General features: G+C 35.9%; 3 protein-coding genes across 4 annotated transcripts in view; all 3 read left to right on the top strand.

Annotated features, from left to right (window-relative positions):
- LOC139120222 (uncharacterized) overlaps positions 1 to 15,842 on the top strand; it is a 38,660-nt gene extending 22,818 nt beyond the window's left edge. The window contains exon 8 of the mRNA XM_070684429.1: positions 15,259 to 15,842. Within this exon, the coding sequence (XP_070540530.1) occupies positions 15,259 to 15,416 (158 nt within the window). The 3' untranslated portion in view covers positions 15,417 to 15,842. The remainder of the gene's footprint in view (positions 1 to 15,258) is intronic.
- On the top strand, positions 5,829 to 7,847 carry LOC139120224 (uncharacterized). Its single transcript, XM_070684433.1, has 3 exons — positions 5,829 to 5,961; positions 6,421 to 6,535; positions 7,195 to 7,847. Exons 1-3 carry the CDS (start codon positions 5,894 to 5,896, stop codon positions 7,819 to 7,821), a joined length of 810 nt encoding a protein of 269 aa, XP_070540534.1. The 5' UTR covers positions 5,829 to 5,893; the 3' UTR covers positions 7,822 to 7,847.
- Positions 9,813 to 25,913, top strand: part of LOC139120223 (uncharacterized) — a 17,383-nt gene continuing 1,282 nt past the window's right edge. The window contains exons 1-10 of one of the 2 annotated variants that reach the window (XM_070684431.1): positions 9,813 to 10,508; positions 12,357 to 12,458; positions 15,071 to 15,215; positions 16,269 to 16,335; positions 20,207 to 20,492; positions 20,956 to 21,070; positions 21,490 to 22,324; positions 23,184 to 23,278; positions 24,604 to 24,883; positions 25,275 to 25,423. In XM_070684431.1, the coding sequence (XP_070540532.1) occupies positions 20,425 to 20,492; positions 20,956 to 21,070; positions 21,490 to 22,324; positions 23,184 to 23,278; positions 24,604 to 24,883; positions 25,275 to 25,423 (1,542 nt within the window). In that variant the 5' untranslated portion in view covers positions 9,813 to 10,508; positions 12,357 to 12,458; positions 15,071 to 15,215; positions 16,269 to 16,335; positions 20,207 to 20,424. Of the gene's footprint in view, positions 10,509 to 11,459; positions 12,459 to 15,070; positions 15,216 to 16,268; positions 16,336 to 20,206; positions 20,493 to 20,955; positions 21,071 to 21,489; positions 22,325 to 23,183; positions 23,279 to 24,603; positions 24,884 to 25,274; positions 25,424 to 25,913 lie in introns of those variants that run through there. The other variant, XM_070684432.1, reaches the window with a different exon arrangement.

Here is a 25,913-nt window from a genome sequence, read left to right as displayed (position 1 = left end):
TTTTGTTCAAATGAAGTCTGCATTGCCAAAATTATGCAATGAGCTTACAAAATGTGAAAATGGTTAAGAATTAATAACTCAAGAACCGCTTTTTTGATTGCTTTGAAAATTTGTGTGCAAGTACCTTAGGTTAACCTTATACAGTTTTATGAATATTGTGAAGATATCCTTAATTTTGTATTTTTGCTGAATTTTTTTGTGATTTTTCTCATTTTCAGTAAAAATTCTTCTTCTCTGAAACCGCCGGCCCAATCACTCTCAAATTTGGGTTGTCTCTTTGCAAGGGTGTTACTCTTCTAATTTGTTGAAATTATGACAAAATTGGGAAAATTACTATTTTTGTGCAATTTTGTCATTTTTGGTCAAAAAATCTTAGACAGTGTTTCCTTTTTAAAACCCCTGGACAGACAGCTTTCATATTTCGTACACAGACGTACAGAGATGACAATAGTTAGATATGTGGAAATTGTCCTGAAATATAAAAAATTGTATTTTTAAGACAATATTGTCATTTTTGGTCAAGAAAACTTTATCTCAACATTACTTGTTTGATAGCTTTGTAACTTGGTATAAAGTCCCTTGTTTGATAGCTTTGTAATTTGGTATAAAGTCCCGAAAGATGTTATTAGATAAATTTTCTGCTCAAAGTGTTGGGAAACCCCAAAATTTGTATATTTTAGGTACTTTTCTCAGTTTGTGACCTTAAATGACCTATACTAACCCAGGATATGTTGTGAGACAATTTTGAAGGCTGTGAACATAATTTTGTCATATTTGATACCAATTTGTAGGAAAATTTGATCCAGAAAACAAAGCTGAGGTGATTTTTTTCATTTTGGACCAATTTTTGCAACTTTTCTATGTAAGACATACAAAAACTGATGAGAAATTTGGATCCAGGATATTCCAGATGTTGTAATCACCACCCACAGTGGAAGGCATTTCACTATCTGTAACTAACTTAAGTGCTGTTTACATTAGAATGATAACACTCATGGCATTAGTTAAAAATCTCCAAGGTTGTAAATGTACTTCCTGTCATTTGGTCTTATGTAATACCAAGGGGTGGAACATTTGATATGCAGGAGGGGGTAGGGTTTAGAAGATCAATGATGTAGCATTACTTTTTTACCAGATCCCTTGTGCATTTTTTGCCCACTCCCACCTTTTCTTTTTATCAAGCCTTCTCTGTTTTTTGTTGTTGACATTTGCTTATGTATTTAGGATCTGCTTCTCCTATTGCTATAGAAGTTGATATGCATGTTCCTAGAGATGACCTCCAGTACCTAAGTTGGAGACCTTATTTGCTTTTGTCATTCTTGTTTTTCCTGGTTTAAATATTTCTCGAATGGACCAATTCAAACCGAATGTGAGCACACTGTCCTTGACGGTTTTGTTTCCTGTATTTGATAACCATCCACAGGATCGACCATCTCCAAGATCCATCCGCAGGGACTCAAGGATAGCCAATTAAAAAATTTAAGGAATAATGCTATGTCCATACACAGGTGCTCGTGAATGCAGATACATTAGACATGCCGGAGCCAATTCTTTTCAAACTTAGTGAAGGATAATACACTATGGCATACATGTGCACATTAATTAATTTTTGTGTGGCATGCATAATTAGTGCAAATTTGCATAATTAGTGATTACAGCTCTGTTTCTGCTGCGACATCGCCATATTTGATGAAACTTTCTACAGATGTTGGTTGCACAGAGTTCTAATAGCACACAATGACATATGTCAGTATTGTGTCAATTAATTGCTATTTTGCATACTTGATGAATTTTTGTAATTAGGGTGATATGTCCAGGAACCCTACAACAAATTTAATGAAACATGGTACAAATCTTCAGCACATAGTCCTGCAATAGTGTACAAAGACACCAAGCAGTATCATATTTATTGTTAATTTGCATATTTCATGACCTGTCCTAATTAGTGGGCTATTGAATTTTATGAATAATGGTGTAGATATTGATCTGTTAGTATTGTAATAAAATATTATGTGACAAAATTAAGGAGTATCATGTCAATAAATTGCTAATTTGCATATTTAATGAACATTCATAATTAGTATGATATGTCTAGAAATGATGCATCAGATTTGATGAAACATGATACAGATGTTGATCTTCCAGTAGTGTAATGGCTTGCAAAGATATGTAGAACTATCAATTATTAAATTATTGCTTATTTGCATATTTAATGAATTTTCGTAATAAGGCAGATATGTCAAGAAATAGTTCAACAATTTTCATGAACTTTGGTAGAGATATTTAGCTCAGATTGATTTAACGGTGAATAAAGATGTTTATGTTTATCATCTTAATAAATTTTTAATTTGCATATCAAAGGAAATTTTTAGAGTGATATGTCCAGATATGCTGCATCAAATTTGATGAAGCACGATACAGATGTTGATCTCTGAGTACTGTAATATTGTGTAAAGACATTAAGAAGTATCATGTCAATTAATTGCTAATTTGCATATTTGATGAAATTTCACATTTAGTATAATAGTCCAGAAATGGTGTATCTAATGTAATGAAACATTGTACAGATGTTTATCCTCCAATAGTGTAATGGTGTGCAAAGATATGTAGCAGTGTCATGTAAATTAACAGCTGATTTGCATATTTAATGAATTTTCGTAATTCGGGCTGATATGCCAAGAAATGGTTCACCAAATTTCATGAAACACTTAACAAACAGTGAAGTAAGACATTTATCAGTGCCATAATAGTAAATTTTGAAATAATGAACTTTCCAGATAAGAGTGATATGTCCAGAAATACTACATACTACAACTAATACTACATCAAATGTGTTGAAACGTGGTACAGATATTGACTTCACAGTGCTGTAATACAATTCCGTGACACTTAGCAGTGTCGTTTAAATTAATTGCTAATTTGCATACATAATGAAATTTTGAATTTTGTTTTAGGGTGAATTTCCAGAAACACAAATTGAAATGGGGTACAGGTGATAATCTGTCAGTGTAATGATAGAATGAAAAATGTTTGGCAACACCCTGTCTATTAATTACTAATTGACCCATTTAATAGCCTTTTGTAATAAGGATGGCAGCCCAGATGAGTTTTACGTTTTCACCACCATGGCACTCATTCTCGGCCATTAAGCCTCATCTGTATCGCAGTATTTTTAATCACAGACCCAATTAATAAATATGACTTTATCCTCGCTCTCCATGACGAACCTCAATGGTAACACCAATGTAACTCAAAAGACTGGTTAAATTCAGTACAAAGACTTTTGATAAGCAGTTTCATAACAATATTCCCTTGGTTAAGCAAATACCTTATAATCAGTATGCCACACCAACTAAACCTCACCCGGGAGAGTTACCATTGTCATGCTGTTTCTGGTCTTAATGTCGCCTTTTATTCCCTTTAACTTTTTTTTGAAATTTATGTATTATATTATATTATTTTATTTTATTTTATTTTACACTGGTCCTCCCTTGAAATCAGTACATGTTTGACTGAGGGAGTTAACAGTATAAATAGAAATAAATAAATAAATAAATGAATTCAAGGGACAATAGCTGTATTTTTTTATGATTTTTTCACTATTTCTGGTTTTAATGTCAACTTCAGTTTCTTGTTCAACTACCAAAAGCATATTGAGGTACACAGTATTCAGCATGTCAACTCGGCCTGCCCGTGTATAGACATGTTATGTTGTTTAACATTGTTATTGTTGACAAGTAAATTATAGTCTAGACTAGAATTCAAATGTACACAATGACTGCATTCTACACCTATCAACACTGTGCTGACGAACTGAATAGTTGGTCTTTCAATGTTTTAGGGAATAGATCAACAACTTTTAGGTTCACGTAAAAAACAAAATGGAATAGTGACAAAATCAAAAGTCACAGGTACAGTCCCTTCAGAATAATAAGTGACATCAAATTTTGTCTTGTAATTCAGTTGTACATCTCTATTGGAATGTCGCATGTGACCAAAAATCACTATATAAACAAATTAGTCTTAATAATGCAAGCTACAGCTTCCAAAGTCTGATGAGATCTAAAATTTTATGAAATAAACTGATACAAAATTCGGCTGCGAACTTGGTAGGTTATGTGTTGAATAGGAATTTAGACATCAACAAACGTAAAATCCCCAAAGACATACGAAAAGAGCCCGATGCTAATGTTGTTGGCAACGACCACAAATTCCCCATGGTCAATTGTTGGATCTCTTAGCAAATTGGGACACAGATAATCAGACCCGTCAGGGGATACATTGTACGTAAGTCGTAAAGAGTAGTTCACGACAATGTAGGTAACGAGCTGCCAGCCTTGCAGCTTATCATAAAATGTGTTGTAAAATATATATGTAGAAGGGCAAACCTTATATATCTATGGAACACTAAGGCACCTTCTGAACAAAGCAACGTCTCATGAAGTCTGAGTGTATAACCCTGAGCATGCGTGCCAGTGACATTCCATGAGATGCAAATATGGAAATGCACCTGACAGAAAATTTATCATATAAGGGACAGAACAGACATTCCGGGGAGGGGGAGGGTAATATCAGTGTTTTTCAAAGTGACACTGCGGAAAAAATTGACCCTCTTCAATTTTCATACGCAAAAAACAATGACCCACACAGTCATGTCGTAATTGAATTAAAATTTTTCATTTGACCTTTGAACTTTCAAAGAATACATCTAACCTTTACAAATAATCGCTTTTATGTACAGTGTTTTCAAGTAATTCAAGGAAAAAAGCTTACATATCACAAACAATTCTATCAACTACATGCAATACAATTGGATATTCAAAATTAAAAGGGACATTGGATGTAATATTTAGGCCTTCCTTCATTTATATTTTGGCTTGTAATGGTCAAGAAACTTATTACAGCCTTTAAGTCACTATTGAACAAAACTGACCGATAAATGCACAGATATAGCTAGTTTTGTCGGGGGAAATGTTTAATAGTCGTACCCCTAGACTACCATGAAATGTAAACTGGACTAAAATATACAGTGAATTTGTATCAGTGAAATTCCAAAATCAAAGTTCTTGTACACATATGCACTTGTAACCACCTTATTCTAGTCAAATACACTTTTTGTCTTTAGCCAACGTCTAAAAGTGCACAGATATTACTAGTTATATATTGGGGAAAAATTATTTATAGTTTTTCATGGACTCTCATAAATATTGAAATTGGTGTCGGTGAAATTCCAAAGTCAAATTTCTTGTATAATGCACTTGCAGCCACCGAATTATAATCAAGAAACCACCCAAAGGCATGCGTGAAATTTCGTAACGCTTCAAAAATGCTTGCGAAAAAACGTGCACCCCCCCAAAAAAAACCCAAAAGAACAACAGCCTCCCCCCTGTAATTTCTGATCAGTCCCTCATTGTTTTTGAAGTTTGAGCCAATAGTAGATCCGGACGTGTTAATGCCCAGAATCTTTCTAAATAACATTTAGCAATTTTTGGTATTTTCGTTAAAATACAAAAAAATCAATACTGTCACCTTCTAGCTCTCTGTATTAAGCAGAACTGTGTGGACGGATGGATGGATGGATGTTTTAATGATGTAGAACGTGTACATAATGAAATCATTCGGCTTGCACCATTATTTGTGCTCCTACTATTGCTATTACTACGGCGTCCAAATTTTGCCAAATTTCAATTATAGGAAGACAACATTCGTGTTATCAAAGTGCAAGAGAACGTTTACGACACAACGAACAAAGTTTTTATAAACATGTACCTCGAAAACACCATATTTGATTCGGAAAAAGCTAGTTTGTTATTTATATACTCTTCAGTGCACAAAATATGTATGTCATATGTGACGTGCAGGAAATTACAGGCAGAAACCCAAAAGGAGAGCCATGGCAGCAAAGAGGGACAACGGCAACACGGTTACAAGCACCGATGACATTTACAGTACACCTGAACAGTGAGTCTAATTCTCAAAGAAATATTTCAGTAATTACACGTGTATGGGTCAATGTCATGTTTCTGTGCACGAATGCGAATACAAGTACGCAATAGATATTGTATGTACTTGACATAGGTATACACTGTGTTGTTCTACACGCACATGCGTTTGTTATGTGTGAGGAGGATGGGATGGTGAAAGACGAAATTAACTTTTGTAAGTGGATGAATATAGCGAATCATATTTGATGAGATGCAACGGAAGTGATGAAGTGAAGTGAAATCAAATGGAAAGATGAGGGATGTGGATGGGAAGCAAGAAATGGACATACGCAAAGTTTAACAGCACAATGCATGCATAGTATAACCAGCAATTGAAGTGTAATGCGAATGTTTTCCTTTGTTGGTATTTACCATCGCAAAGAACATGGTACACAAGTAATCTGTTCTAAAATTTTGAACATCACGTTAACAACAGAAACAACGAGCCGGGGGTCGCCCAGAACTTGGCTGACTTTGCCAGTGTGTTCAAGGCATATGCCGGACTCTCCCCTCTTGGAATGGCTTTCGACTTTCGGGAGAGTGGCATTGTGGTAAGTACACGTGTCATACTTGGACTTACATAAGGTATATGAGGTGTGATCATTTACCTTGACTCAATTATCTTGTTGCAGATACTGAAATGAAACGTGATCCTAGTTAGGGTTACATACTCTAATAACGAAAGCATACATAAGAATGGTGTTTTGACGTTCTTCAAAACAGACATATCTTCCGGCACTATTTATTATTATTATTATTATTATTATTATTATTATTATTATTTGTAGTAGTAGTAGTAGTAGTAGTAGTAGTAGTAGTAGTATTTTTTTGTTTATTTTTGTTGTTGTTTTTGTCGTTGTCGTCGTTGTTGTTGCTGTTGTTGCTGTCGACGTTGTTCTCTAAATTTAACTTGCTCGCAATTTAAACTAATTATACAAAAAAATATTTTCCAACGCCGCTTTGATAAAATTGTTAAGGAAGCGATGGACCACAATGTTGTTTAAATCAAATCGCATTCTCAAAAGTGCCTCGAAAGTGAACGTTAATACTTCACAAGGAGGCATTCTCAATTTTCACAATTTACGTTAGCAGCACGAAAGGAAATAAACGGTCCTGGTTCGGTTTTTTGCCATTTTAGAACAGTTATCTACTGGAGTCGTAGGTTCAGGGAGATATGATTAACTGGTAGTCGTATACTTGCTTTATACAGTTAGGGCTCATCTCTCTGATAATAATTGCATCGATGGCCGACTACTGCGGTCATCTTCTCCTAAAGTGCAAGAGAGAGGTTATGGGAAGAATATGTCCTGTCCATCGTCATGCACCATCCGAAATACATTGGGAATCTGCGGAAAAGACCAATACTGATGCAGGTGGCGAGTCAGCAGAGGAGATGTCAGAGCGATTTGAAAGGGCGTTAACGTATGGTGACATCGGATATCTGTGTTTGGGGAACGTCGGGCTTGCCTTAGTCAACGTTGGACTCTGCATTATGCAGATTGGTTTCTGTGCGAGTTACGTCTCTTTTCTAGTGCTCACCGGTGTATCCTTCTTCCCTTCTCTCAAAGTTGGAAACTCATCAACCGCTGCCAGACATATGGGTGGCATGCACCCTGAAGTTAATACATCGGAATCGGGATATGAATATTTCAGCGGTGACTTGAGTCTTAACAGACATTTCCTTGTCCTGTACGGACACAAAAAGGAAGGAGACATTAAGTTTCACAACGAAAGTTATCAATTGAGAAGTGAATTACCTGAAACACCTTTCGATCAAGATAACTTCCCCATCCTTGGTGGAAATACCTGGCTTGCCACTCAGATCAGGACTACCTAAAAATGTTAGCGAGACTATCAGCATTGATGACATGTATGGAGGTCGACAGGAAAGGAATGAATTCGAGAGCACAGATCCCGGACACAGTCAACTTGTTGAATCGACGGCGGCACCGCAATATCTGATGTATTTCATAATACTCGCTATATTTCTCCTGACAAGTCTAGTTCGAAACGCTCGAAGCTTTGGACCCATTAGCCTTGTTGGTACTGGGGCAATGAGTCTAGGGTTGTTATCCATAGCTATTTATATATTTGCTGGTAAGTTATCACAGTGACAGCACTTTCACCTACACATATCAACGCCTTTCCTCCGGATGATCTAGCGTTGCTCACAGTATAGATTTAAACGATTACAACATTGCATCTCAGTTAATGGTTTACTTTTTTAGGATTTGATTTCTGTTGTCGCTCACCTTATCGTCGCATTATACAGAATGAGTAACTCATGGTAACTCAACTCAACTTCGGATGTTCCGTCAACCAACATAGCCGAGGTATTACAGTGTAATGTACGAGAGCTCAAAGTTGAAATGCACCTCGCTAATGTTTCCAATGTCTCTAATTTTTAACATAAATAGTAGATAACTAGATCACACACACAAACACATACACACACAAACACATATATATGTATGTATGTATATATATATATATATATATATATATATATATATATATATATATATATATATATATATATATATATATATATATATATATATATATATATATATATATATATATACATATATATATATATATATATGTATATATACACACCCACAAAATGTATACAAATGTATACAATGCATACAATGCCCTCCCGGTTATCACCATAATGGCTTTATGGCAACCTCTGAACTTGGGCACAGAGAGTACGGTATATATAAATATATATATATATATATGTATATGTATATATATATATATATATATATATATATATATATATATATATATATATATATATATATATATATGCACGTTACTTGCAGTACTTTAGTTTTTGAGTATCTTCTAACTTTCTGTATCACTTCAATTTTTATGTTTGGAGATTTCAAAATATATGAAGATTTCGTTCTCTTCAGATGGACAACTTTACCAGTCGTTTGGGGACAGATGACTGCAAGCTTCGAAGGTATAGGTATGGTAAGTCACCGTCATCAACCACTTTTTGTTGTACTTATCGTGTTTATTATGTGCATAGCACTTTTATATCATCCGTCGATGATGTGGGAGAATGTCTGGAGCAAATACTTTCTCTATACTTCATCAATTATACGTGATTCAATTGATAGTGGTGTGTGCTACAAGCCACTAGTCTGTGTTTTTTTGTGTGTCTGGTGTTCGGTGTCCATCAAGTGTCCGTCGACAAGGCTATTACCGAAGCAAAAAAAGTTTGTGAAAACGTCAAGAAACAATCCTGCCGACTTACCAATATACGTATTAAATGTACAAAGATATTCATGTTTTTGTCAAAAGCAAATTTGCTTTGGCAACTCATTAATTGCCCATGTTAAAAAAAGAGTTGTAAATTGGCTATCTTATAGAAAGCTTTAGATTGTTCTACATGCCAATACAAATGATATCACAACAAGCTATTGCGACCGTCCATTTACATATAAAAGTAAAGCGAAGCATATTGAATGGGCTACTTTTCAGTGCTATTTGGACTATACTTGGGATATAACCCCAAAATGCCGTTAAGTTTCATATCCTTAAAACTCTACTTTTAAGCAGAGTCGAAGATTAGGATAATAAAAGAGTTCATTTTGATAAAAACATAACACTTACCCGTGAAGTTTCTTAACCTCAGTCGTAACCAACGTATTCGTGTTTTCTGCACAACAGGTAATACCGTTGGAAGCCAGCATGCACAATAATCGTCATAGATTATCATTATTCCTCCATATTGTCATAGCTCTTGAGTTCGTCATCTTAACTTTGTTCGGAATTATTGGTTACCTTCGCTTTGGTGACCATGTTCACCAAACAGTGACTTTAAACCTTCCTACCAATGATGCGCTTGTTCACGGAGTCAATGCTGCGTTTTGCTTGGTGATTTTATGCACATATCCTTTGCAACTATTCCCTGTGATACAAATCTGTGAAGGTATTCTGTTTGCAGCAGGTAAGAACCTCAATGCTTGTTTTTAATCAAGTTACTTTTGTCACTACCGGATCATCGTCAAAAACATAATTAGGCCTACAAAAAGTTCTTACAGATGTTTCACAAATAAGGTACTTATACGATGATACCTCATTTATCCTTAGATTGTGAGACATGGTGACGAGGGGAAGGGCGTCTGTAAGGCTGGCACGAATGCTGTCTCAGTGAATCAAGGGTTAACATATGTTAAACAAATAGCTGGTTACACCATAGTAATTTTTATGTGATCATTATATTATGTTATCGCAGTGCCATTTTGGAATGTCAGTTTTATGAGGCCAGAGCTAGAAAAGAACTCAGTAAATAGGTTCCCCTACGTTAACTGCGATCATCCATAACTTTCGTTTCGTGTTTATTTTAAGGCGGGGTCTTTGGACCAAGGAAGAGTTCAGAAGTAGATGTTGAAGAGTCTGAAGACACTCCTTTGTCACGAGCAAAAAACAAAGTCGCAGATGTACAGAAAGAAGATCGCTACCGCAATCTACATGGAAGGGGACTCATTCCTGACTCAGTCAGTTTCTTTATATAAGAGATTTCTGAAGCAGGCTTCTTTCATTGCCATTAAAGACCAACTTCTCGTGTTTCAACGTTTAATTTATTGATTGTTGCTTTAATATGAATCGCTTCGGTGAAATATAGAATTGTGTTAACGTAGAGTACTTTGTGCATTCGCTTTGTGACATTTCGGCTCAAATGCGAGTCGCCCGTGAACATTACCCACTTAGAAACCCGAGGAAACTGGTCACAACACTACCAGACTGTGCGACATAGGGTATAATTTGACTTTTGCCAACCTAAAGTGTACATATTTTTCAACTTATTTGCTTTGCAGGAGCATGCACTGTTTTTAATGACAAGCTGAATAATTACATACTACTCAATTGAAAAGAAATTGTTGAAAGTTACTTTCGGATGCGAATTGTTTCTAAAAATGAAACGCTTTTTATAGGAGGTTACATAAGCTGGTAAATACATGTGGTATGTCTGTCAGAAAGATGATCTCAGCCATCATATGAACTGAAAATGCTTACGTGTTTCAATATATAGTGCATTTGTATGTGAATTTTAACTTTTGCCACATCTTTGCAACTTCATTGAAAGTGTTGCAATCTTCACCACAGATTAATGCAAAAGGTCATTAAGTATGTATGTAACTCGCTGAAATCAAAATACTAAATTTCTTTGACTGATGTCATTGTATCACCACTTTATATAGCATGTGTAATTGCCCGTGGTCAAGTTCGATATTAAATTGGTGATTAGCTGAAGTGAAAATGTTAAATGGCTTTTAATATCGTTTTAACCTAGGATCATCAACGTTCATAGCATGTTTCACCAACTTTGATCAAGTTACTCCAGGAATATATCCTTAATTGGGAAAGTTCATTGAATATGCAAATTAGGAATTGACTGAAGTATGAAATTTAGGAAACTGCTTCAGCGAAAATGCTGAATAACTATCAATAATGTTGTATCGTAGTATCTTCCATGTACACAGCAAGGTTCGTCAATTTTGGTAAAGTCAATTAAAACATATTACCCTAATTAGTTAAGTTCATCAAATATGCAAATTTGGAATCGGCTGAAATAAAATGCTAAATATTGTTTTAACCTAGTATCATCAACTCTCATGTCACACCGTTGTGTCTTAATGCCGGATATATCCTTGAGTGATCAACATTTGTAGAAACTCCTATCCAATTCTGTGCACCCATTCTCATTGTAAATCTGTTTATCTAAAATCATTAGTATGAAAATGTTTATGAAATGTGCAAGACACACCCACCAATAACAATCAGTTCTTGCCAATGTCAAACAGAATCTATGGACTAAATCTGACTTGAATCCGTTCAGGCATTGGGATATCGTGTATACAGATAGACAGACAGATAGACAGATTTGGTACGACATTAGCGCACGTGTGTGAACATGTGAGCTAAAAAGTCCTGTTTATCCACTCTGCACGAACGTCACGGATGCAGCTCGTCTTCACCGTGCTCGTTCATGCTGGCTTACTTACTGGCGATTTCTATCAGTCCGTATCGAAAATGTATTTGTTGCATATCAACAAATGCAGTAACTAAGCAGTCATAGACCTTGAGTTGAATACAGATGATTTTCTGTGGTATTTAACATCAAGCCACTCTGTGGCCGAATCTGTTTAATTTTCTGACCGGGTTGTGTTTTCGCTCATTGGAGTATTGGCGGGATCAGTAAAATTACCGGGTCAGTTTCATTGCATGGTGGTTTGGGTTTAAGTTTTGCGACCTCATCAAGTACACATATGTTCAGACACTGTTATTAATGTGACAATCATTTTAAAAATACTAGTTATTTGCTGTCTTATTTTTCTTTTCAGGTAGCAACATGGAAACGAAACGTATTGAGAGCATCAGCTGTAGTTGTCACTTTCATCTTTGCAATGGTATTCCAGGAAAAGATAGTGTATGCTGTAGCCTTACCAGGTAAGTTGAGAAAGGTGTTATTTCTGTGCGCAGTTTTGTCTCTCTGATGTTTTTCTGTCTGTCTGTCTGTCTGTTTGTCCAATTATTGCACGATTCGGGGCAGGATTCATTTATGCGAATGAGATTTTGGGTAGCGAAGGGTAGCGGAGGTAGCGGACCATGATTTCAAAGTTTCATCTATTTTTATCTACTTAGCAATTGTTTAAAAGTATAGTTACCATTACACCAAACTAGCAACCTTTAACGTGTCATTTAAGCGCAACACAGCACGCACTATATTCTGAACTCGGACGGTTGTGCCAGCCGTGTGTGCATAACTAGTGCGAACAACTTCAGCCAGCGGGATCGACTGTACAGCTACGGTCCTGGAGGGACCGTGGTACAGAACATCTACCGAACACTAACTACGTTCCTGATTTTCGTTCAAGTTAAAGAAGGATATTGGTAAGTGCCCACTGCTTTGTATTCCTATGACACTGACACTGTGCGTCTGTTATGAATAAAAAAAGAAAAAAACAAAAAAAGATTGTGCCTCGAATCCTGCATTGTATATGTTTGTCTATCTGTCTATATGTCTGTGTGTCTTCACCCTATACTATTAAGCGTTACATTTCGCACCGTCTTTTCCGATTAAATATTGTAAAACGTCTTTTCTTCTCCCGAATTTCACAGGAGCTGTTGCCGGCATACTGCTCGCCTTCATTTTCCCGTGTGTGTTCCATCTGGTACTGAATTGGAGACAACTGAAAATAACCATCATTATCAAAGACGTCGCAATAATTGTGATTAGTGTGATTGGTGGAATCGCTAGCGCCATTACTGTTATTCAGCAAATGATTATCGAGAGTCGTGCACATATATAGAAATACTTTAGCATGACGCAGAATAATATTGAATCATACATGGACAAATTCACATTAGATTTAGTTTTCTGATTTTCATTACTTCTGAAGACGACAATAAATATTAACATTTCACCCCGAGGTTTCGAAAATTAACTTCTTTGGCTATATTTTACACTAGCTCATCGGATGTAATAATTAGCAGGTCTTAAGATTAGCACCCGTATACAATGATAATTCGAGCATGGAGGCAGCAAAGCTTTAACAAACATAACAATTATTGTAATGACTTTCCAAGTTGGAACAAATGTTTTCTGTATGGATTTTATAACAAGGCATCCCATGCTTAAATTAGCGAAATATCAATTATTAATGTATGATTTACGGATAGCTACATGGCAGGTTAAAGATGTCAAGAAGATGAAGCATGTTGTTTACTTTTCGCGCCATTTTGGGTAACGGAGCGTGAGATGAAGATATTTGATGACACATATCTTTATTTTACTGTCTCAGAAAGCAAACACTTGCAAGTCACGGGAAAGTTGAAATAAAAGTAAATAATGTATACGGCGGACTTTACTGAATGTGTTGAGTTGCACAATGTATTTTGTATGATGTTCACATTCATTCTGGTATGCTACCATTAAAAAAGTAAAAAACAAATTTCAATCCATTTGTTAATCGTATGCACAGTGTACTTGAGTGATGCAAAGTGTTGAAATAATCTATTCTACGAATTTTGTTTACAGAGGGTAAAATTACTCGATTAAACAACATTTTGCTTCACATTCTATGCTTTCTTGTCATGGAAACGATACTAACTGTCCCTTGTTTCAAGCTGCCTCCGTCTGTGACGTTAAATTGCCAATTCTTTTGCCGACCGTATATGTTGCGATTGTAATTGGGATTTGAATTCACAACATGTTTACCTTGGTTTGCCATATTAAAATGTCCACTATTGCAGCCTGCTGACGTCTATGTATTGTTGACTGTGGTTCCATAGCTGTGGTGCTTACAGACGGGATTCCTGCGGTTTACGGGCTGATTTTGACTTGTACGACTTTTGGTGGCGGGGTTAAAAGTCGTAAAAGTCAAAACCAGCCCGTAAAAGCGGGAATCCCGTCTGTAAGCACCACAGCTATGGACCCACAGCTAATGTATTGTCTACCATTACCTGAATATATTTCAAACTAGTGTTATTTTATTCGACAACGTATATGCAAATAACAATTGTTTAGTATCCTAGGAAAAGAGCTACGCAGATCTAGAAACATATTCTTGCCAGCCTCTGCCTCTTTTGCGAAAAAAAGCAGAGGAACGGTAGGATAAACTCCACAATCATTAGGAAAAATTTGCGTCTTATTTTCACCATCGTTTGAATACATTTCGAATGTCCGAGGAACCAACATAAATTTTTCGGAAACAATTTCATTTAATATCTTTTTTCAACTCAATGACCCCGGTCTGGTTTCCCAAAGAAAGGGCTCTGTAACAGGTACACAATGCAAAAACAGTAAGGTCTCCGAGGTAGGTTTAGTCAATCAAACATGTGTCAGTCATGGATGAAGAGGCATAGAAGTTGAATTCCGATGTCTGTTTTTACCGAGCGATATAACTTTGCTCATTTTCTCTTTCCACACGGAGCATGCTCATTCATGTCATTGATAGACGACCGCAACCGAACAAACGTAGTCAAAGTTTACAAGTACTTCTACTTGACTTCATATTTTTCACAAACATCCTATTTTAACATATCTCTCCCTGTGATAGGATCAGAGCTGACGTCCCACACTGGTAAAATACAGAAGTCAGATCTAAGATATTGTGATATAGTCCGACGACCATATCTCTCAACAGGGGTAAACATAACCACTATCTGAGAAAAAGCCATTGCAGTGTGGTGTAAAGGTCAAAGGTAACACCAGATACTCCATGATCTCATTTTCTCGTTCTTGCAGGTGCCATCGGCAGCTCTCTCTTGGTTTACATTTTACCATGTGTCTTTCACCTGAAATTGAAATGGAACTATCTCAGTCGTCGGATAATCTTCAAAGACATTTTCGTAATTGCGTTTTGCACAGTCAGCGGTGTAGTTAGTTTGATTGTTGTTATCTAGCAGATGGTCATAGGGGTGATCAGAGAACTTTTTAACGTTAAACTTTAAAAGATATGGGATGGAAATTTAATGTAATAAGCTTAGTCTGACGCAGTTGGATTGCTTATGCAAAATGGTAATTTTGTCTACCAAGCTTTAGTTTTTGTAATCGTACAAACAAATATTTGTATGATAATAATTTCACATACTGTACATGCAGGGAGCTAAAGTCCATTACAATGTCATTTATAAATGTCATTTAAAATACTTATGTGTACTCTGATAGTATGGGCTAATTGGATGCCTACGCTATGGCTAGCTTTAAATATCTGATCCTTTATAGCTTTGTTAAATTCTTAAAAATATATGGCAAACTTTGCACTTTGGTTTTTTGATATTGGATGGTTCATTTACATATTCTTTTTTTCGTATATTGAGTCAGGGACATTTACTGAGAGGTTAACTGCCTTATTTAAACCATAACATGAAGTATTTTACTATCAATGAACACTCTATTACAGATGTCTTTTTTATTTGAGGATAAAGGAATTTTAATGGCTCTCTTCATAACAAAGAATAGTGGCACTGCCAAAGGGTGTGGGTTGTATTTGTACTGACATGTTTTTTCATTTTACGTTAACCTTAAAGGTTTGTTAATGCTTTTTTTATTCTAAGAGCATTTACTCAGTGCTAAATTTAATGTATATCGTTTGTAAACGTGAGCGTTCAGTCCATGGCTGGGAACGAACTGTCATTTTAAATATACATAGATATGTTTTGTGTAGCTGAAAGCAATGTATTATCCAGTTGTTGTCTCTAAATATATACGAAATGTATACCATATAATCTGATGATGAAATTCTCGATTTACAGCTTTGGTGTGCGTTTCAACCGAACGTTGGAGTTTGTACTTACTTTTTCAGCATGTACTCTCTGAAAGGTATTTAAAAAGATAGTGATATACGGCACACTAAGTGATGTTACCAATAATTCCTCCTGATCTGTACACACTCAGATCCCTCATTGCACTGAAGCAAATTTCTACACAAAACAGCTCGGTCCATGATCATAATATTCTTATTTCCCACTTTGAATAATAAGATCAACACCTTTCCACGGAGGAGATAGCAATTTTTGAATATTTTCAACATATATTTCTAAAAGCCATACAGACTATTTTCAATGAAACTATGGGAATAAAATGCATCTGTGTTGGCAAAGGAAGGGTATTGAATTTTCAATGCCTATGACAAAGGAAACTTGCATGTCTGACTTGTGGTATGCTGAGATCATGTCAGTCGCTGATAACTTACCTTTTACAAATTTTACTCTTGAATTTTAAACATAATAATTTTGGAGCATGTTTTTAACACATAATCTTGAAATTTAATTACAAGTTTTAAATTATCTGGAAATTGGTAAAATTATATTAGTTTTTAGGAAACACTATGTGAGTGCCCAAATCAAAGGGAATTGCGGGTAACCTAACTTACTGTGCACTTTCTCATAATCATGACATGAAGTCAAATAAATATGTGTTCATATTTGGAAGGTATGAATAATATAATAATAACCTGGAAAACAGTAACTATGTGTAATTAAAATAATCAATCTGGTATGTAAATGAGATATGCTTTTTTGTTTGGACAGAGTACCCAGAAGTAATGTACACAAAAATGTTTTACAAAAATTAATATGCCTATTTGAAAGTTTTCTGATTCAGCCTGCACAATTCTGTAACTCAAGGCTTCTATGATTTTCCTAAAGTACATGACTGCTGTAAAAACGTATCTGGTATTTTGCTGCGTGTTGCAATGTAAACGTCATGGCTTAATTAAGCAACAGAATAATGCTAACAATGGAAATTCTGCAAGAAATATTTTAGTAATCAGAATATTTTATGTTTTTCTCCAGGAAAACTAAAACCTCCACGCATGCAGATAAATGACAAAGAATTTACTTACTCTCGCCTATTTTGGAAGTCAATGGTACCAAAGTTTTTGCATAACATATAACCTCATTACATAAATTTGTTCAATATACAAAAGACTGCATGATAGATACACCACATCAATCAAACCTGCAGTATGGCCAAACCTACATAATAACAATATATCCCGAGAAGCAATATCAAATCCAGTTCATTCACTTCTGATATATGACCTTATTATGGAATACAGAAGTGTGCAAAGAAAATGAAAGAATATGCAAATGAATTCATGATTAGCATATCACGCCCATCAAAGATAGACCATAGGCCAACCTAGTACCTTGGTAAGATCAATCTACTTTTGAGTTTGGTTAAGTTCAGTACAACACTTTTGATTTATAACCTTATTATAAAAAGTAAGTAAAGTACATCATATTTTCTGAATGGCAGAACCTTTGTGGTACCACTAATGTAACTCAATTTGAATACAAAAACTATTGAAATGCTGTCTTATTACAAAAGTTTGTTTACTAAGAAAACCACATGAGAATGGACGGTGAAATTGATCCAAATGTTATCACACTTGTGTAATTGATTTGTAAAGTTGTTCCAAAATTTGCCTCAAGAGTTGCACTGACTTCTTGTAACTGAGGTGAGAATTAAAGAGCTTTTACGGACCCATAATAAATACTTACCAGGGAGTACACTGTGCGGTGCACTTTACATACACAGAATCATATTACATTCCTTTACCACCCTGAGTTACATTGTATCACAGCTGAGTCTGAGTCAAGTTGTCATAAGACTCTTGTCCTTGCCTTTGCATCGTTTGAAGTTATTTGAAAAAAAACTCACGGGCGGCACGAAATGAGGTTTACATTAACCAGAAGGTATTGGGCAGTAAGTTGTCAAAATGTACATGGGCTATCTGCAAAAGGATTGTCAACACTGGTGAATTGACAAGCAGGAATTAGGGCACGCAGCCATATCTAAACGATTACAGTGGAAGCCTACCGTGAAACAACACTATCATCCATATAATTGCCGCAACATGATTACTAGTACTGATATTGCAGTAAATTTTGGAACAACTTTACAAACCAATCACACAAGTGTGATAACATTGAGAGCAATTTCATCGGCTATTCTTAAGTGGTTTTCACTGTAATAACCAAATAACCTGACAATCAGCATGACACACCAACTAAACATCGGCCAAAAAAGTTACCATATTGTCATTCAAGGGACAATAGCTGTAATTGTTGACAAGTTTTTCCACAAATGTCTACCTCAGTTTCATGTTCTACTACCGAAAAGCATATTGACATACACAGTATTCAGTTTGTCAACGCAGTCTGCAAATGTATAGACATATTATATTGTTTAACATTGTTATTGTTGACAAGTAAATTCTAGTCTGGACTAGAATTCAAATGTACACAATGACTGCATTCTACACCTATCAACACTCTGCTGACGAAATGAATGGTTGGTCTTTCAATATTTTAGGGAATGAATCAATAACTTTGAGGTTGATGTACAAAACAAAATGGAACAGTGACAAAATCAAAAGTCACAGGTACAGTCCCTTCAGAATAATAAGCGACACCAAATTTTGTCTTGTAACTCAGATGTACATCTCTATTGGAATAAAGCATATGACCCAAAATCACTAATTATGAAAAATAGTCTTAATTATGTAAGCTACAGCCTCCGAAACTTTGTGAAATTTAGATTTTTTGTTAACTCACCTGATGCAAAATTTCATTAAATTTAGCTTCTAACTTTGTTAGTTATGCGTTGAACAGGTATTTAGACTTCGGCATACGTAAGTCCCCACAGACACACGAAAAGAACCGTAGACCAACTATGTTGCCTACGACCTCATGTTGTCAACAAATCATACAAATATTCCCCCATGGTCAATTAATTTGTTGGATCTCGTAGCCACTTTGGGCACAGCTATTAAACTTACAAGCATATTGACGAAATATGTAGACCAGTCAGATGATAAATGATACGCAAGTCGTAAAGAGTAGTTCGCGATAATGTAGGTGACAACGAGCTTCCAGCCTTGCAGCTTAATGAAATTTATTGTAACATATATACCCATGTAGGAGTGTAAACTTTGTATTTCTATGGAGCACTAATTCCACCTTCTGAACAAAGTGATGTCGGTAATTATGTCATGCGACACAGACTTTGAGTACCTGCAGTCATATCTCATGAAGTCCGAGTGTATACCCTGAGCATGCGTGCCGGTGACATTTCATGAGATGCAAATATGCAAAAATGCACCTTACAGAAAATTTATAATATAGGCCTGTTAAAATGTTCTGAAAGTTTTACTAAATTGACGATCCTGACAATGTGTTTTCAACCCCGTTCATGCTAAAGATCTCTTTAAATGGTTAATGATAATAAATTTCACTTAATATTTAGCAATTTTTTTGTATTTTCGTTATATATACAAACAAAAATCAATATCTATCTCTCTGTTTCCCTGGCTCTCTGGATGTATGTATGTATGTATGTATGTATGTATGTATGTATGTATGTATGTATGTATGTATGTATGTATGTATGTATGTATGTATGTATGTATGTATGTATGTATGTATGTATGTATGTATGTATGTATGTATGTATGTATGTATGTATCTGTCTGTCTGTCTGTCTATCTATCTATCTATCTATCTATCTATCTATCTATCTATCTATCTATCTATCTATCTATCTATCTATCTATCTATCTATCTATCTGTCTATGTTTCACTCATGTCGGACGTACCATAATGAAGCCCTTTAGCTTTTATAACCATTCAAGCTCCTACTATTGCTATTACTACGTTGTTCAAATTTTCCTAAATTCCAATTGCAGGAAGACAAGAATCATGTGAGTTATCAAAGTACAAAGTACAAGAGCACGTTATCGACACGGAACAAAGTCTTTTTATAATCATTTAGGGTACCTCGAGAAAGACCATATTTGATTTTCAGAAAAAGCTGGTTCGTTATTTATCTACTCCTCTGTGCACAAAATGTATATGTGCCATGTGACGCGCAGGAAATTACACCCTTAAACCCAATAGGAGAGCTATGGCAGCAGAGAGGGACAACGGCAACGCGGTTACAAGTACCGATGGCGTTCACAATGCAACTGAACAGTGAGTCTTGTTCTTAAAGAATTACACTTGTCTGGATGCATGTCAGGTTTCTGTGCACAAATGCCAGTGCGCAAATAGATATGTACATTTACGTATGTCTGCGTGATATATTTGTACACTGAGCTACATGGACGTACGTATACAATGTGTTGTCCTACACACACACGCGATTGTTATGTGACAGGAAGGCGGGATTATGAAAGATGAAAATAACTTTTGTAAGTGGATAAATATTGCGAGTCATATTTGATGAGTTGCAATGGAAATGAAATGAAATGGAAGGATGACAAAAGCGGCTTGAAAGCAACAAATGAACAAAGCATGCATAGTATAATACGCAATTGAAGTGTTACACGAATGTTTTCTTTTGGCGATATTTTCCTCCGCAAAAACATTACGAAGGAGTTATATCATGGCACAAAAGTAATCTGTTTTATAATTTTGAACTTCACACTAACAACAGCAACAACGAACCAGGGTTCGCCCAGAACTTGGCTGACTTTGCCAGTGTGTTCAAGTCATATGTCGGAATCGCCATTGTTGAAATGGCTTTCGACTTTCGGCAGAGTGGCATTGTGGTAAGTATATATGCCATATATGGCATTGTATAAGAATTGAGTTTTGACGTTTTTCAAAACAGGCATACCTTCTGACATTTTTATTATTATTTTTGAAATAATTATCATTTGTTGTTGTTATTATTGTTACTATTGCTATTGTCCCTGTTATTATTGTCGTTGTCGTCGTCATCGCCGTTGTCGTTATTGCCGCCGATAATGTTCCCCAAATATTGATTGCTTGCAATGAAAGAAAATCGGGGATCATGATTCGGTTCTTGCAATGTGAGAAAAGTTATTTCGATTTGGTTTTGTTTAACTTTAAAATGACAGTATAAACTGGTGGAATAATTACGTTATGTAAAAATGTACAATGACAGGAGTCGTAAGCGGTTCAGTGAGATCTCATTAACTGCTGGTCGTATGCTTATTTTGTGCAGCTAGGTCTCGTTTCTCTAATAATAATTGCGTCCATGTCTGACTACTGCGGTCACCTTCTCCTTAAGTGCAAGAGAGAGGTTATCAGAAGACTTTGTCAAGACCATCGTCATGTACCATCCGAGATACATTTGGATTCCACGGGAAAGAGCCATACTGTGGAAGATGGCGTGTCTGCAGAGAAGGAGACGTCAGAGCGATTTGAAAGGGCATTAACGTATGGTGACATCGGATATCTGTGTTTAGGGACCGCTGGGCGTGTCTTAGTCGACGCTGGACTTTGCATCATGCAGATTAGTTTCTGTACGAGTTACGTCTCTTTCCTTGTGCTCACTGGTGTAGCCTTCGTCTCTTCCCTCAAAGTTGGCAATACATCAACCGCTACCGGTCATGTTAGTGGCATTGACCTTGAACTTAATATATCAGAATCGGGGTATGACTGGAGTCTTAATGGACATTTCTATGTCTTGTATGATCACACAAAAGAAGGCGATATTAAGTTTCACAACGAAAGTCATCAATTGGAAAGTGAATCGCCTGAAACACCTTTTAATCGAGACAGATCAGGATTACCTCAAAATGTAAGCGAGACTATCAGAATTATTGAAACGTTTGAAGGTCGACAGGAAAGCAATGAAATAGAGAGCACAGATCCCGGACAGAGTAAGGTTCTTGAATCAACGGCGACATCGCCCTACCTGATGTATTTCCTAACATTCACTGTATTTCTCCTGGCAAGTCTAGTTCGTAACGCTCGAAGCTTTGGACCTATAAGCCTTGTTGGTACTGGGGCAATGAGTCTAGCGTTGTTAGCTATCGCTATTTACATATTTGCAGGCAAGTTAACACGTTTACCTACACATAAAAATACCTTTCCTCCAGATAATTAAAAATCAAACGTATTCTGCTTCTTAAAGAAGACTCAATAATATTCATTGTATATGAAAATAATGTGTTTTATTGTAACCTCTACCGAGCAGCGTGAATCGTGCAGAAGTAAGCTTGCAGATTTAATTTTTATGCGATGCTTAGGTTTGTCTTGAGGTATGATAGTATATAAAGTATGAATCCAAAAATTTAATATATGTGATCTTTTAAAAATTTTAAGTGTTCAAAATATGTCGGTATCCACATTTGAGTGATATCGCTTCGCGAAAAGATGACATCACAGTTAATGCCGAAGTACGTTTTGACCATGCTATAGATATAAGTGTTGTCAACGACTCTCATGTTGAATGCTTTGATGATCCTGCAATAAAACTAGCTCTAAAAAGATGTTTTCGGCAATTTGTGTATCCAATAAAAGCTAAGCGAGTCCTCCTGGGTCTTGAGATTAAAATTAGTCATGAAAGACTTTAGTTAGCTACACTTCTGCTTTCATTGAATGTAGTTTGTCTGTCAGTGGATTACCAAAAGCCTTGGTGATGTCATGCAAATCACATTCAGAGGAATATCCCTTTCATCATTGTATTCTTTATATATATATATATATATATATATATATATATATATATATATATATATATATATATATGAATAGAGAGAGAGAGAGAGAGAGAGAGAGAGAGAGAGAGAGAGAGAGAGAGAGAGAGAGAGAGAGCCTATATACATATATCACCACGATGCACGCTACTTGCAATACTTTAGTTTTTAAATATCATCTACCTATCTTCAGCTCTACAATTTTCATTTACAGATTTCCAAATATATGAAGATGTCGTTGCCTTCAGATGGACGACTTTACCAGTGGTTTGGGGACATATGACGGCTTCCTACGAAGGTATAGGTATGGTGAGTCTTCTTTTGATTATCTCCAACTTTTGTTGTACCGATCATCTTGATTATGTGAATAACACCATTATGCAATTCATTAATGTGGAAGAAGGTATGAAACAAATACTATTGTATACCTCGCCAATTAATCGGAATATCTCCCTTTCATATTGTTGTGGTGCTAGAGGCACAAGCTGACATCGTGTCGCTATTGGTCTGTTTTGCTTATGTGACTAGTGTTCTGTGTCCGTCAAGTGTCCGTCGACAAGGCTATCAAAATGGCAAAAAAAATGTAAGCAAGTTTGAACGACAAGCAACAATCCTGCTAACGTACCAGCACATGTATTAAATGCATCCAATCATTCATGTTTTTGTCAAACACAAATTTGCTTGGCAACTTATTAATTGCCCATCTTTAAAAAACACTCGTAAGTCGCCTATCTTCAAGAGAGCTTTCTGTCGTTCAACATGCCTACACAAATGATATCAAAAAAGCTTATAGCGACTGTCCATTGACATATAAAGCAAAATGTTTGTATTGCCATATTTTCAGTACTCTTTAGACTTTACTGGGCTCTATAACCCCCAAATGCCCACATGTCTCATGCTCTTGACACTTGACGTTTAAGCAGAGTTGTAAATTAAAAAAGGTGCATTGTAATAAAAGTATAATGTAGTTTGTAGAAGCCATTTGGTGATTGGCGGTAAGATGTAGATTGGGCTTTAATTGGATGTAATTCAAACAAGCATAGTCCACGGATAAAATTATGATCAATCACCAAATGTTTAAAATCTGTGAATAATTTACTGAAGAATGCCGTCTTAATAGTGGCATCTCATTTAGTGCTTTGTTCTGCAAATTTGGTATTTCTTCTTTTATTTTAAAAACCAGACAGCATAAGGCTAAGTTTCCCTGAGGCTCTTTGATTTCGGTATTATGTTAAGAAAATATAACATCCATTATTTTCTTTGAACAGATCAATTGACACTTTTGGAACTAAATTGGGATAATTGGATCTTCATATTTTCGAAATTCTCAAAATTGTTAGGTGCCCTATAGCTGAATGTTGCAATACTACAAAATTACTAATAAAATAATGTGACGTGTATATTTTAAAAAGACAAGCAGATGAGTTTACATTTGCAGATCAAACTTACATCACTTCACCATCCAATCATCCCAAATTATTTCCAATCGTGTTAATCTTAAAGTGCTCGTTAAAAGGAGTTTTTAAGAGACCCTATAATGGTATCTGGCACGTTGCTCAGCTCGTTACGAGAACTGTTAACTTTCTTTGCCTCAGTCGTAACCGTAGTTTTCATTCTTTTCCCCTGCACAACAGCTACTACCATTGGAAGCCAGCATGCACAATAACCGTCATAGATTATCGTTATTCCTCCATCTTGTCATAGTTCTTGAGTCCGGCATCTTTATTTTCTTCGGGATTATTGGTTACCTTCGCTTTGGTGACCATGTTCACCAAACGTTGACATCAAATCTTCCTTACAATGATGCACTTGTTTACGGAGTCAATGCTGCGTGTTGTTTAGGGATATTATGTACCTATCCTTTGCAACTATTCCCTGTGATACAAATCTGTGAAGGTCTTCTTTTTGCACCAGGTAAGAAAAAAGACATGTTGTCTACATATTCACACCTCAAGACTTGTTTGGGATCAGGTTACTCCTACCACTTACGGATGGACCTCAAAAATATAATTGGGTCTGCAAAAGTTTTTTTAAGAAGTTACGCAAATAAGGGACTGCTACACCTCATTTGTCCTTAGATTGTGAGATGTGCAAGGAGAGGAAGAGCTTGTGTGTAAGGCTAGCACGCAGGCTGTCCCAGTGAACGTTGAGTTAATAGTACATTAAACAAATTGCTGGTTACACAGATTCCAGTACCATATGTGTCATATCAGTTGATTAGGCCAAAGCTGTGTAAGAACTCAGTGAAATGTCCCCCTACGTTAACTGTGATCACCTTTAAATTTCGTGTCGTATTTATTTAAAGGCGGGGTCTTTGGACCAAGGAAGAGTTCAGAAGTAGATGTTGAAGAGTCTGAAGATACTCCTTTGTCAGGAGCAAAAAACAAAGTCGCTGATGGGCAGAAAGAAGATCGCTACCGTAATCTGCATGGAAGGGGACTCATTCCTGACTCAGTCAGTATCTTTATATAAAAGATTTCTGGAATCAAATTCCTTCATTACGATTTACGATCAAATTCTCGTGCTTTGTCGTTTTATTCATTTATTACTGCTATTTAATAGGAATCGTTTCGGTGAAATATGGACTTGTTTGACCGAAGAATACTCTACGCAGTCACTTTGCGACATTTTGGCTCAAGGGCGAGTCGCTAGCCCACTTAGAAACTTGAATATAACGAGACTGGTCACTGCCATAGTGTGTGACATAGGGTATAATTTGATCATAACGTCATTAATCTCCCACTCATATACGACAACTTTCCACTTTCACATACTTGAAGCGTACATATTTTCCAGCTTATTTACCATGAAAGAGCATACACTGTCTGTACTGACATTCTGAATATACATACTCTATTGAGCAAAAAATCGTTCAAAGGCAAGGTTACTCCAGAGTACAGCTTGTTTATAAAATCAAACGCTTTTATGACATGTAACATCGACG

This window comes from Ptychodera flava, chromosome 20 (assembly GCF_041260155.1).
Source record: "Ptychodera flava strain L36383 chromosome 20, AS_Pfla_20210202, whole genome shotgun sequence".
In the NCBI taxonomy this organism is placed as follows: Eukaryota; Metazoa; Hemichordata; class Enteropneusta; family Ptychoderidae; genus Ptychodera; species Ptychodera flava.
This window is presented reverse-complemented; position numbering and strand designations above follow the sequence as displayed.